Source organism: Phyllostomus hastatus, unplaced genomic scaffold (genome assembly GCF_019186645.2).
Source record: "Phyllostomus hastatus isolate PE091 unplaced genomic scaffold, TTU_PhHast_1.1 phas_contig_58, whole genome shotgun sequence".
NCBI classification, from domain to species: domain Eukaryota; kingdom Metazoa; phylum Chordata; class Mammalia; order Chiroptera; family Phyllostomidae; genus Phyllostomus; species Phyllostomus hastatus.
Window position 1 is genome coordinate 31,942,115 of NW_025333916.1, and position 24,725 is coordinate 31,966,839.

Consider the following 24,725-nt stretch of genomic DNA (forward strand, 5'->3'; position numbering starts at 1 on the left):
TGACTGGGAATCAAACCAACAACGCTTTGGTTGGTAGTCTGGCACTCAATCCACTGAGCCACACCAGCCAGGGCTATTTTTATTTTTATTTTTTAAATTTCTGTTTCAGTTTAATACTGTACACTTCCTTTCTCTTACTCCATTCTGCCTTCTTCCCTCCCTTTTATTCACAATATAAATTTTTCTTTCTCTCTTTGCCTTGTCCTTATTCCCTATTCATATTATTGCTCCTCCCTCTACCATCTCAAAATCATTTTTCTTTCAGTTAGTCATCTCGTTTTCATTTTTTCTTTAATAGTCTTAATCTCCTTACACCTTTATTAATACTGGCTTATTTGCTTTTGATAGTGCAGTTGTGGATGGGGATTAATTTTGAAGGTGTGAGTTTGTTTCCTGGGATGTTCAGTTTTGTTCTAGCAGCACCTATAAAAGAGCATACAAGACGTGGTGGGCAGTCAGCTGGAGGGAAGGACCCACCAAAGAATGATCCAACAACCAAAACCCAATTACAACTAGAAGGGCCACCTAAATGTCATAAGAGGCATCCTAAGACCATATAGTGCAGAAATCAAGGAGACTCCACCACAGAATCCCACAGGTCTCCTACCATAGAAGGTCATACTTCAAAGACAGGGAGTCAAAGGAGATCAACCTAAGAAGCAGAAACAAACAAGAAGAATCACCTAAAATAGGGAAACAAATAAACAACCCCCAATAGAAAGCAAAGGAGGGATCCCCAGAAATAGTGCTAAATGAAACTGAGGTGAGCAAACTCTCAGACATTGAGTATAAAATAGCAGTTATAAGGATGCTCAATGAGTTCAATGAGAACTACAAAGGACTTCAGGGAAGCTACCAGGAACTTACTGCAAACTACACTAGCATGAAAAAGGACATAGAAACTATCAATAAGAGCCAAGTAGAAATGAAGACTAGGATATCTGAAATGAAGAACACATTAGAAGGAATTAAAAACAGGCTAGATGAAGCAGAGGATCAAATCAGTGAGCTGGAGGACAAGGTAGGAAAAAATTCACAGAGCAACAAAACAAAAACAAGATTTAAAAAGAATGAACAGATGTTAAGGGAACTACAGGAGGTATGAAACGGAATAATATCCATATAAAAGGGACACCAGAAGGAGGAGAAGAAGAACAAGTGATAGAAAACCTGTTTGAAAAGTAATGATGGAAAACTTCCCTACTTTTATGAGAGAAAAAGTCACACAAGTCCAGGAAGCACAGAGAGTCCCCATCAAGATAAACCCAAAGAGGCCCACTGCAAGAGACAGCATAGTTAAAATGGCAAAATTCCAAGACAAAGAGAGAATTTTAAAGGCAGCAAGGGAGAAACAGGAAGTAACATAAAGGGAGCACAAATAGGACTAGCAGATGACTTCTCAATGGAAATGCTATGAGCCAGAAGGGAATGGCAAAAAATATTCCAAGTAATGAAAACCAAAGGCCTGCAACCAAAACTATTCTACTCAGCAAGGCTCTCAATTAAAATGGAAGGCCAAATATGGAGCTTCCCGGACAACAGAAGGCTCAAAGAATATACCTCCTCCAAACCACCTCTGCAAGTGATGCTAAAGGGACTGCTTTAAGAAGATGAAAGAGAGAGAATGAGAGAGAGGAACACAGGTACAAAGGGAAAAATGGCAATGAATAAGCACCTATCAATAATAACCTTAAATGTAAATGGACTAAATGTTCCAGTCAAGACATAGTGTAGCTGAATGGACAAGAAAACATGACCTGCATATATGCTGTCTACAAGAGACCCACCTCAGAACAAAAGACCTACATAGACTGAAAGTGAAGGGATGGAAAAAATATTCCAAGCAAACGGACATTTAAAAAAAGCTGAGGTAGTAATACTTATATCAGACAAAATAGACTCCAAAATTAAGGCCATAAAAAGAGACAAAGAAGGATATTTCATAATACGTAAGGGAATAATCCATCAAGGAGATATCACCCTTGTAAACATATGTGCACCCAACACAGGAGCACACAAATATATAAGGAAAATCTTGGAGGACTTCTAGAAAGATTTAGACAGCAACAAACTCAGAGTAGGGGATTTTAACACCTCACTGTCAACAATGGATAGATCTTCCAAGCAAAGAATCAACAAGGATATTGTGGCATTGAACAGCACTCTAGATCAAATGCTGTTAATTTGATTAATATGTACTTATGTACATATGTACTTATGTACTTATGTACTTATGTACTTATGTACTTATTAATATGACTTAATTAATATGTACAGACCCTTTCACCCCAAAGAAACAAGATATGCATTCTCTTCAAATGCACATAGGGCATTTTCAAAGATAGACCACATGGTAGGACACAAAACAAGCCTCAATAAATTTAGGAAAATTGAAATCGTATCTAGCATCTTCTTGGATCACAATGACTTGAAACTAGAAACCAACCTTAAGGAAAAAAACTCAAAAGCATTCAAATTCATGGAGATACAATAACATGTTATTAAATAATGAATGCGTTAATAATGAGATCCAGGAAGAAATCTAAAAGTTTGGGGGAACAAATGAAAATGAACCCATAACAGCTCAAACCCTATGGGACACAGTGAAGGCAGTCCTGAGAGGGAAGTTCATAGCAACACAGGCCTACCAAAAAAAGAGAAAAATTTTAAATAAACAACCTAATCCAACATCTAGAATCCAACCAGAGGAACAACAAACAAAGCGCGGAGCAAGTAGAAACAAGGAAATAATCAAGATCGGAGCAGAATTAAATGACAGAGACTGAAAAAACAATTTGACAGATCAATAATTTCAGAAGCTGGTTCTTTGAAAAGATAAACAAAATTGACAAGCCTTTAACCAGACTCATCAAGAAAAAAATAGAGAGGACCCAAATAAATAAAATCAGAAATGAAAGAAGAGAAATTACAACTAATACCACAGAAATACAAAGGATTGTAAGAAATTACTACAAACAGCTATATGCCAAGAAATTTGACAACCTGGGAAAAATTGACAAGTTTCTAGAAACATATAATCTTCCCAAACTGAATCAGGAGGAAGCACAAAGCCTGAATAGACCGATAACAACTAGTGAAATTGAAGCAGTAATCAAAAAACTCCGGGCACACAAAAGCCCTAGATTGGATGGCTTCACAGGCAAATTTTACCATTTAGGGAAGAGCTAACTCCTATCCTTTTCAAACTATTCCAAAAAAATACAAGAACAGGGAAGACTCCCAAATTCGTTTCATGAGGCCAGCATTACCCTGAGTCCAAAAGCAGGTGAAGACACAACAATGAAAGAAAACTATGTGGAGCTGTAGCTCCTGACAAAATGTTATCACGAGCTCAAGTAAAGGGATGAAGCTTGGGAAAGTAGCAGAGACAGGATTATTTAGGAAGGAGAAAGAAGAAAAACACAGGTGAAAAAAAGAAAGACAAATTTGGGAATAAAGAGAAAATACTTAAGAGAATTCATGGCTGATAATCCATGTTTTTTATTCAAATAGAAAGTATAACCACCAACAACTAAAGGAAAGAGGGATGAGGCTGCTTGAGAATAGGAGAAAAGGCTTGAAAGAGCCACTCTGCAGACCAAAAAAGGGAACAGAATAGGGGTGAGTAGGAAAATGCAGGACAGACGAGTGATGGGGTTGGAAGTTGTCTCCTCCAGCTTCATCAGAGATACAACAGCTTGCTTTAGACCGAAGCCAGAGACACACTCATGAGTTAGTAGACTCTGTTTTATGTAGTTATGTGCTCTATTTTTTTTCCATTATAGCAAATTGATTTTTAGATACCTACATGCATAAAGTATGTAGATTGTTTCCTTTATACCCTGGACTTACATTAGTAAAGAGTAAATATATGCATGTTATGAAAAAAATTGTGATTTCTCATTTGTAAATAGAGCTTTTCTTTCCAAAGCACACTTGTGTATGCCTTCATTTTTTTATGCACCCATTCAAAGTTTGCTTTATCTGATAGAACTGATATAAAAATGACCAATTTAATCAGACCATGATACAATTTTATATGTTCTTGAAAAATAATAACTTGATTTGTTCAGCTTTCCTGTTCACACTGGATATTTTCATCCGAACTTTCAGGTTTTTCTGTCACACTCACCCCTGGAAAGCATTTTCTACCAGGGAGATGAATTTCTCTAGAAGCAAGGTGAACAGAGTAAACAGTTACTATTCCAGTCTTCAATCTGATACTACACATATCTTCTACCGGTAAAGGATTATGTCTTCTCTTTGACCTCAGGTGTGGCCATATGCAAATCCCCATTTGCTTATCTCACCTAGTTCATGGAACCTGGGGAAGATTGTTCACTGCCTATTTCAGCTGTGCTTTATAGAGAATGACATAACATATTTTAATTGCTTTCGATGATTGTATACGTATTGTTTTAGTTAAGGTTCCCTATTGAGAAAAAAACTTTCAGAAATTTCAGATAAAAACAGCACCAGGGAAAGTTTGTGATTATCTATTTGAATGAAATATTTTGGAAACCCTTTAAATGTTCTTTAAGTTGAAATATAACCATTTAATCTCTTGAAAAAGTGAGAAGGAAAACCATCACTTTTAAACAGACAGGGCATCCTCACCTTATCCTTTATGAACAGATACTGGTTACACATCTGAGGCACGAGGAGGAAACAAGATGAAAGGCCACAGATCCATTGCATGCGTGTGTCACTGTCACTTTCCCAAGTGTGCTTACCTCTGCTATCTTGTTTGATACTTTCCACGGTCCCACGGATAGGCACATTTTTATGTCATTTTACAAATGAGCGACCTAAGGTCCTGAGAGCTTACCTTTCTTAAAAAACACAACAAACACTTCGATCATTTCCAGGAGAATGTGATGTCATCATAAACAAAGTGCTCTATTATCGCAGGAAGACCGCTGGGAGACAGAAGTACCAGCTGACCAAATTCATTTGACCAAATTAGTTACTTGCACTATCAACTTTGGTTTTCATTTACATTTTAAGAATAAAATAAAATAAAAGCGCAAATTGGTCAGAGAACTGAGAAGAAAATGTGCAAGCAACTCTTGGAAATTAAAACTCTGCAGAACTAGGCGAAATTCAGCATCTGAAAGTCCTGTATAAGGCAGAAGAGACGTTCCTGGCAGCTTCGGCTCAGAAGACAGTCATAGAGTTTGTTAGATGTTTTCCCAAATGAGGAGTGTATTAATTGACTTCGTTTTTTAATGAGAGGATCATTTTTTTTTTTTGCTCATTTAGCAATTGTTGATAAAACCTACTTTATACCAGGGTATTGTCTGAGAGACTATAGATCCATGAAAACAAGACAAAAAATCTGTTTGGATCATGCATTTCTGTCTTTATTTATCTATTTTAAATTACAGATTAAAAAGGAGGCTTACTCCATCATACCGAGATTTCTACATAAACCCTATTTCACTTGCACATCAATCACTGTATTTATTTAGCTTGTCAGTGTTGGATCCTTAGTGAATTTTCCTTAATGTCTTCTATATTGTTTTCTAAGCCATGTAAGGAAAAATAATCACACTGCTGGAACAATTATGTAATGTGTTTCGTGAGCTAAGAAATACTAAGGAGTATTAGTAAATCATCCTCACTTCATGCCTGCAATAGGAAACATAGAGATGTGCTTTACCGATAGAGCAGAAGAGAGCCTTCATGAAAAACCAACACAGGAACAGCAAACACCGGGCTTTGAGGTGCTGGTCAGATTTGCTGAAGAAACATCCCCGATTGTTCCATCTGTTTACTGCATTTTCTCTCAGGCTTTGTGTCAGCTCTCCTTAATTGTTTCAAGACTTCAGTGTTCTTCTGAACCTAAGTGGAAAAAAAAATCAGCTGCCACTGACTGCTGCAGGTATGTCTAAACATATGTACGGCATTGATTCCTACACTCTTCTCACTGAAAGCAGACAAGTTCAAAGCAGAAAGAGAAACAACAGCTGCTTGCACCTCTGCGAATGTGGGAGGCTGCACTGACAGGAAATTACTTAAGCAATTCAGTGAATGGCATTGCCTCCTAGTAAATGTTATGAATGATCCCACAAACAGTGTCTCACTTCCAGAGAAAACAAGTCTGCATGCAGATCTCGTGTTTCCACGTTTCAATATCCACTCTCCCTCTGGGACTTAGGAGAACTTCCAATCAAATTTGTTATTTCCACCATGGCTAGTTTTGTGTTTGACTGGTTATTTTTTTATTTTTCTGGGGTTTTTTTAGTTTTGGGCTTTTTTCCCAGGAAAATCACAAAACAAGCATTCTCAATTATGTGTTATCCAAAGGTCCCTTGAGTGATTTTTAAAAGTGCATTAAAATAAAACTTTCATCTAATCCTGGTTATTTTTTATCATGAATATATTCTTATAATCACTGAAAAAGAAGGCATTTGATGAAGACTTTTACACTAACTCATGGAGTCAATTTCATGTTGACTGCATACTTTTTTGGGTTTTTTTTTCTTTTTATGTGCATTCTTTATCTTCAATATCTTGAGTTTCCAGTTGTGTATTCTATGTACTGTAGAAATTAGGTAATATTTCTAATGTTTATTCATTCAGTATATTTTGGTGTTTTGTTTTGCATTTTTAAAATGTAGCCTGGCTTGTTCTATTTATCAAGGAACTTGGCGTTTCCCAGCCAGACAGCTTTTCTCTAAGCCAGCTCTCCAAACACAGGAGCACTTCGAAAGTAATGAAAGTAAGTTTCAAAGGTTCATGAACAAACCCAGGAGTCATCAGTTCAAGTTCAGGATATTCAGAAGGTTCATCATGTTTCCACCTTTGTGGCTTAGCTTCATCGATGCTCTGAAGAATGAAATAGATACCTTTAGCTTTTGTGACAAGTATTTGGTACAGACTGAGAAATATGTATATAGGAATACATTCTTAAAATTGCCTGATGTCTCTCTAGTCTTTTTAGTTGATGTACAATTCTCCCATGAAATTTTAAGAATTTGTCCTCAAAGCAAGCATATAAGGAAACTAGGGAAAATATCAGCTCAGTTTTAGAAATGACAAAATTTTGCCACAAAATGTTGTGTCTCGTGCGCGCGCGCGCGTGCGCGCACACACACACACACACACACACACACACACACACATCATGAATTAGGATCCAGGTATCTGGACCCTGATCATACTGGTTTTGACCTGTGGCCTTTGCTGGGAGGTACAGTGACCTCTGGATGAGAATGTAATAAGTAAGTGAGGCAACTAAACTAAAATATTTTTTCCTTTAAAGAATGGAATTTCTTGATGGGCATCTGGGCAAACCTTTTGGCTCAGGGTTTTTGCCAAACGATGGGGAGTTTCTGTGATACTAATGTGTCAATGCTCTTTTGCCCCCAAGCTTACAGTAAGCACGTTTTTTCCAGTTATGTAAGATGTTGTCTTTTCTTGGAGGACATATAACTGGAGTTTGGTAAAGATTGCTCAAGAGCTGCACTGGTCAGCATGACAGCCATTAGTCACATATGACTTCCTAATGTAAATGACTAACATTAAGTAAAAGTTAAAACCAGTTCCTCGGTTGCACCAGCCACATTCAGGTGCCCAGTAGCCACGTGTGGCCTGTGGATAGCGGACAACACAGAAGATATTTCCCTCCCGCAGAATTTCTGTTGGACAGTGCCATTTTCGAGTCTAGAATATGAGTAATATTTACCTGTGGTTTCAGAAGAGCTGGGTCCACCTGAGCCTGCAGGAAGCAGCGTGGTGCAGTGCAAACTGAACGTGTTTTAAACGCCGGGTTTAAGTCCAGCTACACTGCACATCTCCATGTGGTAGGGTTTCATGACTCAGTGGGCCTCCTGAAACCCCCTGGGAGACTGACCACAGGTACTAACTGCTCCCTTTGCCAGGGAAAGTACGTTAGAGAGAAAATCTCCATCAATACACACAATCACTTTATTTTTTCCTTCCATTTTTTTATTGTTGTTCAATTACAGTTGTCCTCATTTTTCCCCATTACTCTCCTCCGCCCTACCCACCCCCACCCCCCGCATTCAATCCTCCCTGCCATTGTCTTTATCCATGGGTCCTTTATACATGTTCCTTGACAACCCTTCCCCTCCTTTCCCCTGTTACTCCACTCCATACTCCTCTCTGGTTACTGGCAGTTAGTTCTTTATTTCAGTGTCTCTGGTTATATTTTGCTTGCTTATTGCTTGTTATATTTTGTCAATTAGGTTTCACTTATAGGTGAGATCACATGGTATTTGTCTTCCACCACCTGGCCTATTTCACTTAGCATAATGCTCTCCATTTCCATCCACACTGTTGCAAAGGGTAGGAGCTCCTTTCTTTCTGCTGCATAGAATTCCATTGTGTAAGTGTACCACAGTTTTTTGATCCACTCATTTACTGATGGGAACTTAGGCTGTTTCCAGCACTCGGTTATTATAAATTGTACTGCTATGAACATAGGGGTGCAGAGCTTCTTTTGAATTGGTGTTTCAGGATTCTTAGAGTATAATCCCAGCAGTGGAATCAACAGGTCAAAAGGCAGTTCAACTTTTAGAATTTTGAGGAAATTCCATACTGTTTTCCACAGAGGCTGTACCAGTCTGCATTCCTACCAACAGTGTATTAGGGTTCCCTTTTCTCCACCACCTCACCAGCACTTGTTGTTTGTTAATTTGGTTATGATGGCTATTCTGACCAGTGTGAAGTGGTATCTCATTGTGTTTTAATTTGCATCTCCCTGATAGCTAGTGATACTGAGCATCTTTTCATATGTCCCTGGGCCTTTTGTATGTCCTCCTTGGAGAAGTGTCTCTTCAAGTCCTTCGCCCATTTTTTAATTGGGTTGTTTGTCTTCCTGGTGTGGAGTCATGTGAGTTCTTTATATATTTTGGGCAAGCACCAGATCTTAGCCTGACATTTGGAAATTACTGACTTCTGCCACTTGCCAAGGGCATGATCACCAAGGAGACTTAGTTCTCAGAGCCTAGTTCCTTACCTTAGAATGGGAATATGAGCATCCATGCAATGCAGAGCCATCAGATTTAACTACCAGTATCAGTAGAGCACAGTGTCTAGTACATAGTAGGCATGCATAAACACACTGTGCTCACTCCTCTCTGTTTGATCATGCACTTCCTTTTAATCTATCTTTTTACCACATGGAGATCTTTAAAAATATTGTTGTCTTAGGTATACATAAATCTTTTCCCCAGGAACACATCCTGGAGAAAAACCAAGAGGTTAGGGCCACTGACACTAAGAATGGACCTGTCAGATAACATAACCTGTGACAAAAGAACCTGTTCCTGGGACACGAGGGGAGGACACTGGTGGGAGCTTGCTGTGTTCTGAGCTCTTGTCCCCTTCCTTCTTCATCATGGAAGTCAGCACTCAGAGCTACGTGACAATAATTGGTGGCATTATCATTCCTGGAAGTCTATTGTATCGGCTTTTAGTAAACAAAATAACTACATATGCTTAGTGAGTGTGTCTACACATGTGTGTGAAGCCATTTTTAACTGACCGAAACTGGAAAATGTTCTTATAGATACTCTTGAAAACAAACCGTCTTTCATGACATCACATAACTGACACGCCTGAGGGCGGTTGGTGGCATCATGTGCCTTCTCAATCAAACCTGGAGCTTTGTTTCTGACAGGAAAAAAAACAGATTACACTTCAGAGTACAGAATTTTTTGCTTACGTTGCACTAACTCCAGTTCCCTTTGCTTTATCACCAGTATATGTGACAGGGGCCACAATTGAGGGCTATTGTTTTAGGGTTTATTTTATTTTATTTTTTGGCCAAGATCAGGCCAGTATTTAATTCTTAAAATGTTAATAAGAATTAAGCAAATTATTTAAATTTCAGAAGACTAAGTAATTTCTCAGGTCACATCTATTTCTAAAGTTCTCTGATTTTTGTTTTTCAATTTATTAAGACTTTACTTTTTGGAGCAGTTTTAAATTCGTAGCAAAATTACGAGAAAGGTTCAGAGGTTTCCCATCTACTCCCGCCCTCCTGCCCTAGTGGTACATTTGTTACAGTCAATGACACGGCACTGACACATCGTGTCATGTTTTTAAGCAGACAAAATACAGGGTCCAGCACAAATAACCCCCTTTTATTACATGAAAATCTTTTATTACAAAATCACAAGCACATATTTCTGTAACATAACAATATCACACTCAAGCACACCATATGACATTGTAGGTGAAATGTTCAAATTGCCGTCCATCTTGTGCAGACATCCATGTACCCTCCCAACCACACTCGGTGGCATTACTTCTGCTGGGCCCTGTGCACCTTAGAATGTAATGTGTGTAGAGCAGATGACCTTGAAAGAGTTTTTCCATTGAGTAGTATGGGCAGAATGATAGAGTAAATTCTCATGATACTAAGGATGGTGGTGGTGTTTTTCCCCACAGCAGCTTTCCTCCCTCATTTGAAATAGAAACGGCAGAAACACACATACACATGTGCACACATGACACATTTGTATAGATATTTAAATATAAATATGCATGTACATGAATACCATCTTCAGAGGCCTTTGTGACATATGACATGCGTACAGTCTTGCTGTATTCTGAGTATGGACATATGACACTTAACTATCAGCCAGACTCTCACCTGAGTGAGCAACAAAAATTATTTCATTTCATTGTATTTATTATTTTATTTTAGGGTTGTAGGACATGAAACTTAGTGGATAGGCAGAGCTTGTTTTTTTGTATATCATTGGTGATGCTTTGATGTTTTTCTCTTGCATGTATATGTAACTCTGCTATTGTATTTATCACACATATCACCTGCATGAAATGTATTAAGATTGCGCATTGTTTGGGATGTGCTTTGGGCACTGGTAAGTGCATTCAAGATGCAGAACTGCAAAGTGTCCAGCACAGAGCCTCTGAAGTCACGTTGCCTAAATTTGAATCCTGGCCCCACTGCTTCACAAGCTTGTGGCCTTTGGTCCTTCTCGGACCCCTTCCCTCACCTGCAGAAAGAATTTAGTACGAGATGATCAGTGGGCAGTGCTTTGCATAGTGCCTGGCAGGTAATAATCATTCAATGTCAGTTGTCATTATTGTTTTATAATAATTAAAATCATTTGTAATTATTACCATATTATTTATATATTTTTTGGATTATGTACTCTGATTTTTAAAAGTAATTATATTAAAAGTTGGTTTTAAGAAATAAAAAATAATGGTAACATATTCTAAGAGTTTCAGTGCTAAAGCCAAGCAGATATTAAGTTACTTTGCAAGACATCAGTGAAAGAGATTTTAGGACAAGCTACCACTCAGTTCTATTAGGGCAAAGAAAGGTTAAAGGTACAGAAGCGAAGCCTTTCCCACAGAAGGTTAAGAACTTGGATGGCCTCATTCATCTGTTTCTGCAGAACGGGGTATTAGCTTATTTATCTGTAAAACATTGAGGAAATCGTTATATATTGGTTTCCCCTTTTTGTGCTAGTATGGAACATAAGTACAAAGATTTTTGTATTTATATTCAAATGAGGTAAACATTCCAACTTTATGACTAACAGCTGTGATTAGCATTATCAAAAAACTGTCAAAACTGTATGTGTAGATGCAAACAAATGGATGTGAGTTTAACATGGAAACATTTCACACTGGAAGATACTACCGTACACAGTAAAGAACTGCTTTAATTTTGCTCTGTAGTAATTTACATTATTTTTGGATCTCAGTAAAACGTTGCTGGATATTCTTGCCAAAATGTAAATTTTGGTAGGTGTGACTTTCGACCAGAGGACTAAGCTTTTGTGTTAAATGGATTTCTTTAATTCTAGGTGACAAGAGCTTTAAAAAGGAAAACCACATTCAAGCTGGCTAGGATTGGCTTTGTTAAGCAGGAGCTTCATTCCCTGGGGTTCCTAAATGGAGGTGTCGCTTAATTTTTTCTTGGCTTACAATGGAAGTAGTTCTAAATTAAAAGGCCAAACAGCATGGAGGAGCCATGTCCTCAGGTTAACCTGAAACCAGTGGGGCAGTTTTTCATTTGTTGTTTGTTGGTGTGTTTTAGCAGTATATGTTTTGTCTACTAGCAGTTAATTAAAATCATAATGCCTTCTTCATAAGTAATTTTAAAGTGTTCATTATATTCTTAAACATGACGTTTATGATTTCTTGGAGCCACCATTGTTTTCTAGAAAAATAAATCATCTTTTCAAAATGAAATCTATGGAAAAATATAATTTGGTTTTGCAAAGTGTGCTAGGTAGCCAAATTTTCCGGAATACTTTTATTGTCTGAAACCATAGTTTCAAGATTTTAATTAAAAGTGGTAATAAGAAAATTTTCAACATCCTTATGAATTTAGTATTCAGTGATCCTAATTTCTCATGTAGCATTTTATTAGACAGAATAAATGAACAATAATGAATCTGAGCAATTCATGCAATTATTTAATTTTTTAATTTTAAAATAAAATCAGCACTTATATTTTTTAAAGTTTTTATTCATTCCTAGAGAGAGAGGAGAGAGGGAGAAAGAGAGAGAGAGAACCATCAATGTGTGGTTGCCTCACACACCCCCCACTGGGGACCTGGCCCACAACCCAGGCGTGTGCCCTGACGAAGAATTAAACCAGTGACTTTGTTCCACAGACTGGCACTCGATCCACTGAGCCATGCCAGCCAGGGCAGCACCTACATTTTATACATTTAAAATGTATTAAATGAGAGCTAATTGAAAATTTTAGACTGGAATCATTTAAAATGCTTTAAAAATATAAAGGCAGACAAAATATTTCATGATTCTATGTTTAATATTAAAAGCAAGATACACAATGGAACATACAGCATGATTTTAATTGTGTAAGAAATCAGGCATCCCATACAAATCATGTGTAACATGCATGCGCTCGCGTACATCCAGGAGGAAAACATTACCAACAGTTATCTTCAGGTGGTTCTTTAAGTCCTTCTGTATTTCTCAGTTTATACAGTTAATTTGTGTTTTCCATTCAAAATATGCCTATTATGTTGAAAAGATCAAGTGCATGGTGTCACGTATGTGTCCGTTTCACATCTGTACTTCAGAGCACAGGGGAGTGGGGTGGCCAGTAGGTCCGATCCTCCTGCGGCTAATTTTTGAGTGTTGTCAAATGGCCGTGGCGCCCGGAAACGTGTGTTAGATGTTAAAGGTGAGAATGTACTTGCTTCCTTATCATTCTAACAGAGGTGAGTCAAGGGGGAATTGATAAATGCGTGATAGTTTTGAGTGGAAGCAAAGAAAGACACCAGTATTTCAAAATACCAAAATACCAATTTTCTGTATGTTTATCAATTCGCCAATCTTATTGACAAACTCCAGAAGAGAGTTTCTTTATAGTTCCGTAGCAAGAGAGAGTGAAGCACAGAAGATGGAAAAGTTTTCACCAGATTGGATTGAGAAAGTCAGCCTCAGCCCATGGCTCCTCTTCAAAGCGCGGGTTCATAAAACCGCTTGTCATGCTAAAATATGTGATGCGTGATGTTCAGAGGCGGCAGCTACTTTGTCACCACTAAGGCTATTATGTCACAGGATTAGGGTTCTTTGCCCCATGAGGTATAAGCTTTCTTCTAATCACCTGCATCTCCTTTGCCTTCTGGTTTGGTAATAAATAATAAAGTATGGGAAGGTTGCTGCCTAGTGTGTTTCAACAAAATCCTGAACTAGTTCCCAATATTATATTTTCAGGTGATGCTATTGGTTGAGCTTATTTTATTTTGTAAGATGACAAGGGCTTCTTCACATTTAAGTACTTGAATAGTTTCTGGATCCCAATGAGGTCTCTGTTAGAGGGTTTGCTTTAGGATTGTTCTCCTTTAGCTTTTTTAAAAAATTATTGTTTATGTCATTAAGTAATAATTTAATGGCATAATTAAAGTATTGATTTAATTTATTGCATATTAATTATGTGATCAATTAATAATTAAAGTTGTTTCCACTTTTTGCTTTTTTCTCCCCTCCCCCCACCTCCACCCAGCCCCCACCCACTTCGCTCCCTAAATCAATCCCTGTATCCTTGTCCGGGTCCATGAGTCATGCATAAATGTTCTCTGGTTAATCCCTTCACCATCTTTCATGTTTTTGGCCTTCTGTTACGGAAAGAATGAGGGTAGAAGAGTAAAGCAGTAAATAATATACGAGTAGGGGAAGGATGGCCAAAAGCAGAGGGATTTTTCTTGACCCTAGCTAGTGTCATTCCACTTTGGAAAAAGAAAATTCAGCATCGCACTTTAAGCCTTCTCTTCCCCTTCCTCCAGCAGTGCTGGCTCAGATGCACTCAGCAAGAAAAGGATATAGTATATAACCTGCCCTAAATTTACTGAGAACATTTGCCACTGAAACACTAGAAATAATTTTACTATTACCAAAATGAGACAATTGAGATATTTGTCAGAAACAATTTCTGGGTAATTCAAGTTCTTGCAGAGGGTGGGGGAGAAGCAGCCCCCCTCCAAACCCAGGGCTGGAGGAGGTGGCTCTGGTTTAGCCGATGGTGACCGGGGCAGGTGACTGAGCACCGCCTTCCACACCATGAGGCCAGAGACCAGCCTGGATGGCACTGGCTCTGCTCTGACTGGCACCAGAGTACCAGTCTCATTACATCCATACACACATGTGCGCACAAACCCACACACACACACACACACACACACACACACACACACACCCTCGTCAAAAGCACTCTTTTCATGACCCCGCCCGCCCCAGCCCTCACTCTTTCCCCAGCTGTGCCCAGTAACTACTCCAATTCTTTAAAAAAGGTGATTTTCCCCTAAAGCATATCCCAGTTGATTTTTTTGTTAAAGTTTGTTGTTTGTTTACATGGCTATTTGCATTTAAATGAAAGACAATATGGCACAGTGTTTTGCTGTGTATAATGTGCTCCCATGTATGCTGCACACCCACATTTTTAGCCCAAACTTTCAGGAAAAAAATCTTTCATTTTAATTTTTTCATTCAATTATTTATTTATTTATTTATATTTGAATGCTTGGTTTTTTGTATTATAAAGAATTTTAGCATTTATGTTTGAACATATTATGGTATAAGAAATATTATGTAACAAATAATTACAAAACAAAAAGAGATACAAGATATATCAGGGACTACCCATGTATAATGTGTATCTTATTTTTTCCTAAAAAATTTGTGGGGGGAAGTGCACATTATACACGGCAAAACACAGTCCTTCTCTCCAGGGAAGTCATGTCACCAGGAGGAACAATTTCAGGTCTCCAGGCAGAGAAAACTGCACGAATTTGCATTGAGTTCTCGCCAATTTACAGGAGTTCCTTACGGTCTCTTCCCATTTTAGGAAGCAACAGTGTTCTTCCTGTGTGGTGGTATATCCCTTCTAATGCTTCAGTTACCTAGGTGTTTCCCTTTTTAAAGTGTTTCCTGTTGGGGAAATTGTTTAAGGGCAGCACTTCAGAATCATTTTCTAACACAGGTTTTTTGGTGTGTGTATCATTCATTCCTTTTAATTCAATTCATTACGACTCACACATACTTTAAGCCAAATGTATGTAACAGAATGATTTTCTCTGAATTTTAGCCACCAGATCTATTTTTTATTACTATAAGTAAACTATAGGATACAATTAAAATGCATTTATATTTCTTTTCTTCCATGCACAAAATAATGTGTATATATATATATTACATACATTCTATACTTCTAATAGTGGGTTTTAAAAAGACACCTGATATTGAAGTACAGACTGAGACCAAGATTTAAAAATTTTATACTCAGTATATATTCAAAGATAATGTAAGCATTACATAATTTTTGAGAAAAAGAAGATATGGTATGTAGCCTGCCATTTATTGAGAACATTTGCCACCGAAATGCTAGGAATAATTATACTGTTACCAAAATGAGACAATAGAGATATTTGGCAAAAACAATTTCTGAGTAATTTAAAAGAATGAAATCTCCTCTCACTAAAATTGTAACTGTCTCTCTTTATGCTTTGACAGGGAAAGAAAGCAAGAGTCATAAATTATCCTAAATATTATGTATTCTAAATATGTTTTCTATAGTTCTTGGGAATGAAATATAATCAAAGAGAGAATTAAGTGTTTTAATAAACATTCACGCCCTTTTTGGCTTAGAGTGATTCAAATCCAATGTGATTCATGTAAAAAAAAGGAGACTTATTTCTAGGGATTAATTTCCAGGCATGATGTGCCCTGATCAAGGTGACTTAGTTTTTAGAAAATAACCTTCACAGTCCAGCAGTTACAAAGAATAAAATGGATAAAACACTGTACCTTGGGACAATATCTAAGTTTTGTATTACTTTAATTGTGGCTATCTGAATAATCTCTACAAAGAACAGGTGCCCCTCAAAAAATGTAATTCTGAAACTTAGAGGGTGCAAAATAACATAGGTTTCCTTTAAATAGTGTTCCAACATTTTTCTGCTTTTATTTTCCCACACTTTGAGTTTCACGATCTCTGTGTAATTTGGTGGCGATCATAACAACTGGTCTAATCATTGGCGATGATCTGTTTACTAACGTCCTCCATACGGTGAAGTTATCCCGAGTGCTGGTTTAGGCCCTTTGCAAAGGGTTGGACGTGAGTGACCGAATGGTTCAGTTGCAGTGTTCTTTCTCAGTGAGGTTCATGTTCAGCTTTCTGTGTAGAATAATCGCCTTCACGTTTGATTAAAGAGCTTCAGCTGGCCAGATCAAGAAATGTCCCATGGAGATTTGGAAAATCCTCACAAATTATTCATGCTAAGAAATAGCACAAAAGAACTCGGGGCCTCGGTTTCACACTTTCCTCTGAGTGAAATGTTGCACAGCTTTCTTTGCCTTCCCCTGTCCCTCTGAGACCCGTCATGCTGACACCTCGCTCCTGCATCCCCGGGCATGGTGTACAGCCGAGGTTGCTGCAGCAACAGCACATACGGGGTGACATTCTCCCGTAATTACAGCTGCTGGGGCGTGAGTCAGTGGAAGAGTCGTACTGGGTTTTTATTAGTGTGTGATGCAGTCCCATGTTGTCCACAGTTCCCAGGCTGTCCAAGACTCGCACAGGGTGATGTAGAACACTCAGCGCTCATCACCTTCAAATGTTAGATGGTCCAGGGGCCTCTCACTGAAACCACCGCAGTTGCTAGCTCCTTCCACAGCTCGCTTTCCTGATAACTACAGTAAGAGGCCAAGAGTAAAACTCAGGCCCCACTGCCGGAACTCCGCCTCTGCTATTGCATATTCCGTGTGCTTCGTAAGCAACAGTGACCTTGGCTGATGATCAAGACGCCCCTCTTTTACCCAGGGAACTGGACAATGGTTAACATCCCAGAAGACATCTTTTCACTCCTTGTGGCTAGGAAGAACATATGCTGAAGAATAAGAATGGAATTGCTGTAATTCTCTATAGAAATTTATGAAAGTGGAACTTACCATTTAATATCGATCAAAAGTGGTCATAGAGTTATCAGTAACTCCTAACACCGGCTTTGGTTTCTTTTTCAGACACGGGGATGACTTGATTGTGACTCCATTTGCTCAGGTAAGCAGAGTTTGGTGAATGGACAAGTTTCTCATTTGAAAATTTAATTTGGGAAATGAGTTCTTGTTCTTAACTTAATTTGCAATCAAACACAAGTACAAGTGCAAATTCTCTGGTTCATTCAAGTAGTTCAAAGGCAATTCTAGAGAATGTGACCTTGACCATGTTGGTTTGTTTCCTATAAACCCATAGACCTGAAGAGTTTCTTTGCTTCACATTACAAATTACCTAAGTGACATATTTCAGTGGGACCATACTTTCTTTACTGACATAGCACTGGAAGCAGAAGGCTATAAAGAAGATTAAATTACATTTAGTATAATTAGGTACGCGGTCAGTGCTTGAAATGGAATATTCCATTCAACCTGATGTTTCATTTATACCTTCCTCTTTTTCTGTGCTGTTCGTACAAAGATGGACCGAGTGGTGTGTTTGTGTTCATTTGTTCCTTGCAGGCATATACATCACGAAAATATTTTAAACACACACAGCATAAATACTGGAAGGTGATAAAATGATCTAGAGCATTTTGAAATATCTATCAAATGGTTGATGACCAGATATGTTTTGTATAGACCAGTGCCCCTCAACCCTCGCTATGCATCAGAATCACCTAGAAAGCTTTCATTCTAGGGTTCACCCCTGATCAAGTGAATTCAAAAATTTCAGGATTGGATCCAAGTGCTTATATTTTTAAAGGCCCCAGTATTTGTCCAGGAAAGTTGAGAGCTTCTGGTATAAACAGACTTAGGACAGAATGGGATAAAACTGATTTAATTTGAGGCATGAAACAGGTTTAAAGCCAACATTGACTGTTAATAGGAAATGCTAAATATTAGAATTTGAGTGATCCAGAGAAGTTATAAACAAATAATCATCATATCTGACTAGTTCTGGTGCCTTGGGCAACTAATTTAACTTCTCGAGGACTTCTTTTTTCCCTTTGGTGAAATTGGAGGGCTAGGCTGTAGAAAGATAGGCCCCAGTTCAACCCCATCTCCCCCTCTTGCTAAGTGAACGGCCTTGGGCTACTCACTGAATTTTTCCGGACCCGGTTTCCTCCTAAATGACAGTTCCGAGAGTACTCACCTCATAAAGTTGTTAAGAGATCGAAATAGCACCAGGCTTGTAAAGTTCCCGCACAATTTCTAGTGTTATCAGTAAGGGCTCCTTCATTTCTAAAATGTCATAACAAGGATTGTTTTTAAAAATGCATAATGGCAATGTTTGGATAGTAGAATTATGTATGATCCCTTCACTCTTACAAGTTTTCTGAAATTTTTAATTGCTATAATTTAGATAAAATATTCAATGAATCCATAAACAACACAACTGCATCAAGTGATCTTTTTAATTAATGAAGGCAATTCAAGTAGAATAAAACCACCATCCCTTTCAGAAGGTTCATGTCGTGATGGCTTAAGGTTTCACTAGAGATTATAAATTATTTCTAGTAACTATATTTCTGTGTTCAAAAAAAATTTACTAACATGTTTTAATCGTATTTTGTGACAGCAAAATCATGTAAAGCTAAGGATTTTTAATTGCTTACTAGTGAGAACCCATAATTTTATTTCTAAGAGCTGGGAACTGAATGAAAAGATAAAATCAGGCAAACTAATATAAACAACCATCACCAAATATAGAAGTAATCATTCCAACTTGAGTTTATTCAGGTAGCTATTCTTGCTTGTAACTAAAATCTCTAGGTGTAGTGATAACAAAAACATATTTAAATACGTAGTAAAAAATGAAAAAACTATTCTGTATATGATACCTTCTTCCTTCAAGTAGTATTTATTAATTTATAATAAATTTGACTCAGTTCTTATCATCAGTACTCTTAAATTCTAAGAAAATCCACTCTTTTACATAATCAGACATTTTCTATAGTCTACCTATAATCTCTAAAAAATGTGTGGAAGTTCAATATACTGAGAAATATATATACTCATATATTTGTAAAATATCACTTAGTCTGTGTTAGTAAACTGTGTAAATAAATGTGCATGCTTAATACCCTCAGACATTAGAACTTTAAATATAAACCACCTCTGTGTAATATACTGGCATATCTGATGCCTGATGATAATTCCGGAATGTATTCGGGAGAGTTTGCTTGTGATTAGCTTAATGACTCATAACTCCTGAAAGAAGGTGATCGTTGCCCCAGACCTGCAGATTCTTTTTAAGTGGCTTCATCACAGTTTTCACAAATGGCATTTTTCTAAGCTATGTGTTATAGAAATCTCTAGTAGAATAATTTTTTTTAAAGGCATGTTAAACCTTGAATGATTTCACCACTGATAGATCATCTCTGGGAAACCAGATAAGAAAGAAGTCCCGGTTAGCCAGCTGCTTTCTGTTTAGCCCCATTGGGCACAACTCCCTTCTTTTGTTGACCTAACCAATAACTCCTCAAGTTTTCGATACAAGATAAAATAGGCACCACTGAATGAGAATATTATAATGCTTAAAATATAAGATGTTTATGTCACTCGAGGTGATACCAACAGTGTTTAGCCTAACACACCATAGTTGCTTTTGCCAATGGACAGAAGACCAGTCACTCAGGGCCATGTTCAGATAGGCCAAAAATTCTCCCCTTTTCCCGGCATGGTTTGGGGTTTAGAATTTCACACTAACTTCTTCTGGTGAAAAAGCCATATTGCCTTCAAAATAATTTGGGGGGCATAAAAAGTTTAGAAAAGAAAAATAAGCAAAAGGAATAAAAGAAAATTTCCCATAATTCTAAACCCCACAATAACTAGTACTGATATTTTACTTCATATCCCTTCAGGCTTCTTTTCCTGTGTGTATTTTCTTTACTAACATTCTTAAAAATGAGCTTCCCATGGTCTACAGTAAACAAAGGTCTCCCAAATCCATCTCACTCTCTGCCTCTTCTTGAGAACTCGGTCCCATTATTCCTGAGTGCATCTCCAAATCATGAAAGGACCCTTCATTTTTTCTCCAGTCGTGGTTTCCTGTGACACAAGAGAATACACTAAATTAGAAGAGAGTTTAGAGCATCATACGAGTATATATTCCACTTACAAGGACAGGGCTGAAACCTAAATCATCTGGGGTGGACACAGTCTTCAGAAGGGACCCTCCATGTTCTATTCCCATGTCCACAGCCCTGTCAGGGTTACAAATTCCTGCTGGTGTGTTTAAACTAAGCTCTCTTCCACTTTCAATTTCTTATGTGGAACATAAGTCTTCTATAAGTTCAGAATCTTGATCTTCAGAAAAAATGACAGCTTTAAACACTTGATTTTTTTTTCCATTTTGAAATATTCTATGTTTATGCCAAAATCTTTTGGTGTGGGAATTTCCTTTGGCGTGACAGCTGGGTGTTGAGAGGACTCCCAGGGCTGCGCCATGTCCCACCACTCGGCAGCTGGCCTTTTCCTCCCAAGGAGGCAGTAACAGTTCGGCCGGAGTTCTTGCAGGGGACCAAGGGACGCCAAGGAGGTGCTGCTACACTGGTGAAGTGTGGGGACCGCGGCTTCACAGGCAGCTGCCTCTGGACCCATCAGCCCCATCATTTGTTATGACTACCTTGTAAAACTCCAAGTCAACTAGAATTCTCCTGTGGAAGTACGGAGAGTTAAAGAAGTAGTACCTTTGATCAAGGGAAAGAGAGAAAATACACAAATATGCTCTTGGATCCCTGGGTAGACTCTCACATCATTCAGACTTAAGAAGGTATTTAAAAATCCAGAGTAGGAACAAAAGTCATTTTACCCTTACTCTAAACAAAATACAGCAACTGCGATAATTTTATGAAAAGTGTTAACACTGTAGAACATTATTTTCTCATTGATAACAGAACATTGCCAGTTTTTTTAATGTCCCGGAATGTCCCTTTCCTCTTTGACCGGGCAGCAGCCATTTTGTGGCCTCGTCACAGCCCCTGGCCCTGGCGAGGCCGGAAGATGATCGCCCCATTTCAGTGGTTCCTATCTGTTAGTTTTTTAAATTCTTCATTTAAACACAAAAATCACAGCTAGCCATCTTCTAGGAATCTAGAAATCAATATTTGTTGACATACTAAACATAGCATTTCATTTCATATGGCTTAACCAAAACATATTTTGGGGAAAGGTTTTATTTTCTATCAAAGTGACCTTTCTATCTTGTAAATAATCGTAAGGTGACTCCAGTTTTTTCCTTGAGGTAAAACAAAGGCAAGAATTTCTCCCTCCCACTTCCCCCAAGGCTATTGGCAATACATGGTCGGTGTTTTAGCGCCATCTAGTGACCTAAAAAGTATCTAGAATGAAAAACAACAATCCTCAAAATAATTTCTTTGTAGTTTTTTAGGCAGGGAATTTTTTAAATAACATTATTGCCACGTTGTTTTTTTTTTTAAAGATAGAACTCTCTTTAAATACTTTCAAGAAATTATTATTATACAAGTATATTTCTTTTAGGCTATTATGTTCAATTGTTTAACTTTTTAATAAAGCCTACATTTTCCTGCTGTTTTCAGTGAATCTCATTGGTTAGTAAATGTTCAGAAGTACCCAAGAAAACCAGAGGTTGGTGTGCATAAGTGATACTTAAACTCTTTCACGGGCTAGTACACGACCCATCTTTATGTAAAAGTTTTTCATAACAATATTAAATTTCTTATCCAGAATGTGTATATTTCTCATCATTCCCCATATATTTTTTACCTTGACTGATTGCACTTTTGGTTAAAGGAACAGAAGAGAAAGAAATGACTTTAATTTTTTTAAACCATTAAGCTGTGTGAGAGAAAACTTTAGGGACATTTTTGGTTAGCAAGCATTAAGGAGTGAAAAAAATCACAGGAGCCTTAAAGTTCTGACAGCAGCTCGTGAAGCGTTGAATTCAAGGGGGATGAGACTGGCCCAGAACAGACGCAAAGAATCATTGAGCCCTAACCCAGTGGCTTGAGTGGAACATCTTCCCGTTCTCCCCCACGGCCTGCAGTAGCAGGCGCGCGCTCTTCCATCCTGCAGTGACAGTGAGAGCGTGGAAGACCAGCCCAGTGCGTTTGCAGTGGGAACATCCCGGCCAGTCAGCTGGGCCTAGGGCAGTGGTGCCTCCTGAGAGTGTCCACGCTTTTATTCACACTTCTGCCTGCATCCTTCGTGTCCCAGTGCAGAAGAGAAGAGTTAATACTTAATATAAAGCTTATCAACATCGTTTATCCCACCACACAAACAGTGACTGGGTACTTGCACACACAGGGAGTGAGGAGTCTACAAGGCTACAGTTATTGCAGCCGTGTTTGCAAAGGCACCATTTCGGGGACAGCCTGAAAGTTGATTGGTTAGTTGAGGGGACAGGCAGCTGAATGCCTGAAGGAGGGCTGAGAGGGAAATTTCTTTTTTCACTTTTTATTTTGAAATATCTCAGACATATGAGAGAATATATCTAGTGATTATCTAAAATATAAAGAATAATATCAAAAAATCTACAGTTTAAGAAATAAAACAGTAGCAATATTTAAATGCCCTGGTGTATTTCTTCCTGATTTCATCTTTCTGCCTCCTCTCAGAAATAACAATAATTTTGAATTTTGTCTTTGTTATTAAAGGGAGACATTTTGCTTTTTACCCTTTTTTGTTTAGATCTGCATCATGTGAAGATATATTATTCAAAAATAAATACATTAAATTTAAATTTAAAACTGAAACAAAGTAATAAAATTTCATCTTTATTATAATGTCATAAACCTTTTTACAGAAAACTAATTGTAGAATAATCTTTTATGAACTAATGTTTTCTTTCAAATGAGCATAGAACATGAATTGCCTGCAGTACAATTTCTGTTTACCCAGCTGTCAAATGTAGTGTGCACTTACTATAATTTATTAGAATACAATCCTAAGAATTCTGAGCTTAACATTTTTGTCTAGAAAGAGGATCGATTACCGAGTACAATAAACTTATTTTAAATGCTTTATTATTGTACTTGACATTTAATTCTTAAGTTAAGCCTGCATGATTTAATGACAGTGAATTATTTATCAGATTTATTTCTGCATCATTCAAGATTTCATGCCTGAGGAAAGACCTTGTGGTCTGAGGTCAGCCGTTGGCTATTTGCATACACCGTCATGGGCAGCATGACCTTTCAGCGCCCTGAGTTGTTTGTATGTGACAGTGAGCCAGGTTTTTCCGTGACCAAGTTAACCACAGCTGGCCCCTGAGGAAACACCAGTCACTCCTTCATGGGAGAGTGACCTACAAGAATTCATGCCAATTTCAAAAAATACCTCACTTTTTTTAAAGTTCTTAGAAAATGTTAAGACTGACTTTCGTTTAAGTCAATGCCAGATGAAAAAAATCTGAAAACAGTTCTGGGAACCTTGCAGCAGTTATAAACCTGGCGCCCTTCACATTACCCGTGATGGGCATACTCGATCCACCCCCCCCCCACAGCCCCCCAGCCACCCCATGTGCACACCAAACCAGCAATCAAAGGGAACGTCACCACAATGCGCGCTTTTCATTTGTCAGGCATTGTCCTTGCCACCTGACCTGTCCCTGCATGTCATCTTCACCACAGCCCTTTGAGGGAGACATTCCTGTCCCCGTTTATAGACGAGGACGCTGGTCTACAGGGAAATTATGTAGCTTGTTCAAGTTCACACACTGGGAACACAACAGGCCAGACAGTCTAAGTTGTTATGTCGTGACCCAATGGGGCTTTCGACATCTGTGTTTTAGATCCCTGAACATTCTGGTCCTCACCCAGATTACCTGTTACCTCACCTAATACAGGTTTCATCCTGGGGAGAAGGTGAGGAGGGTAGAGCTCTTGTAACTTTTCTCTTCTAGCCTCGCTTCCAATCCTTTTGCCACTTTCCACTGTCACTGAATTGGAGGAAGGCAGGGCTGTCAGAGACCGTGGGACCTATTGGTCCTGCCTCCTGTGTGTGGCTACATTGGGTCATTCATTAAATACATTTGTACTGAGTATTTTCAGTTGGCCAGGCGCTGTGCGCATACAAGGCGGTCTGATTTGATGCGAGAAATGGCTCCCTGGGAACCTTATAATTCACGATTAACAGCCTTAACAAAGAGAGTAATTTCTATTCACTTGCTAGACTAGCCATGTAGCAGAGGTGAAAAAAAAAAAACAATTTAAAGTTTACTTGGTGACTTTGAAATGATGACATTCTTGGTGAATTTTTTA

At 38.2% G+C, this 24,725-nt stretch overlaps 1 protein-coding gene across 7 annotated transcripts in view; it reads left to right on the top strand.

The window, feature by feature from the left end:
* PDE4D (phosphodiesterase 4D) overlaps positions 1 to 24,725 on the top strand; it is a 1,296,708-nt gene that overhangs the window by 1,103,116 nt on the left and 168,867 nt on the right. For all 7 annotated transcript variants that reach the window (XM_045847957.1, XM_045847956.1, XM_045847958.1 and 4 more), the window contains one exon: positions 17,509 to 17,545. In XM_045847957.1, coding sequence (XP_045703913.1) covers positions 17,509 to 17,545 — 37 coding nt within the window. The remainder of the gene's footprint in view (positions 1 to 17,508; positions 17,546 to 24,725) is intronic.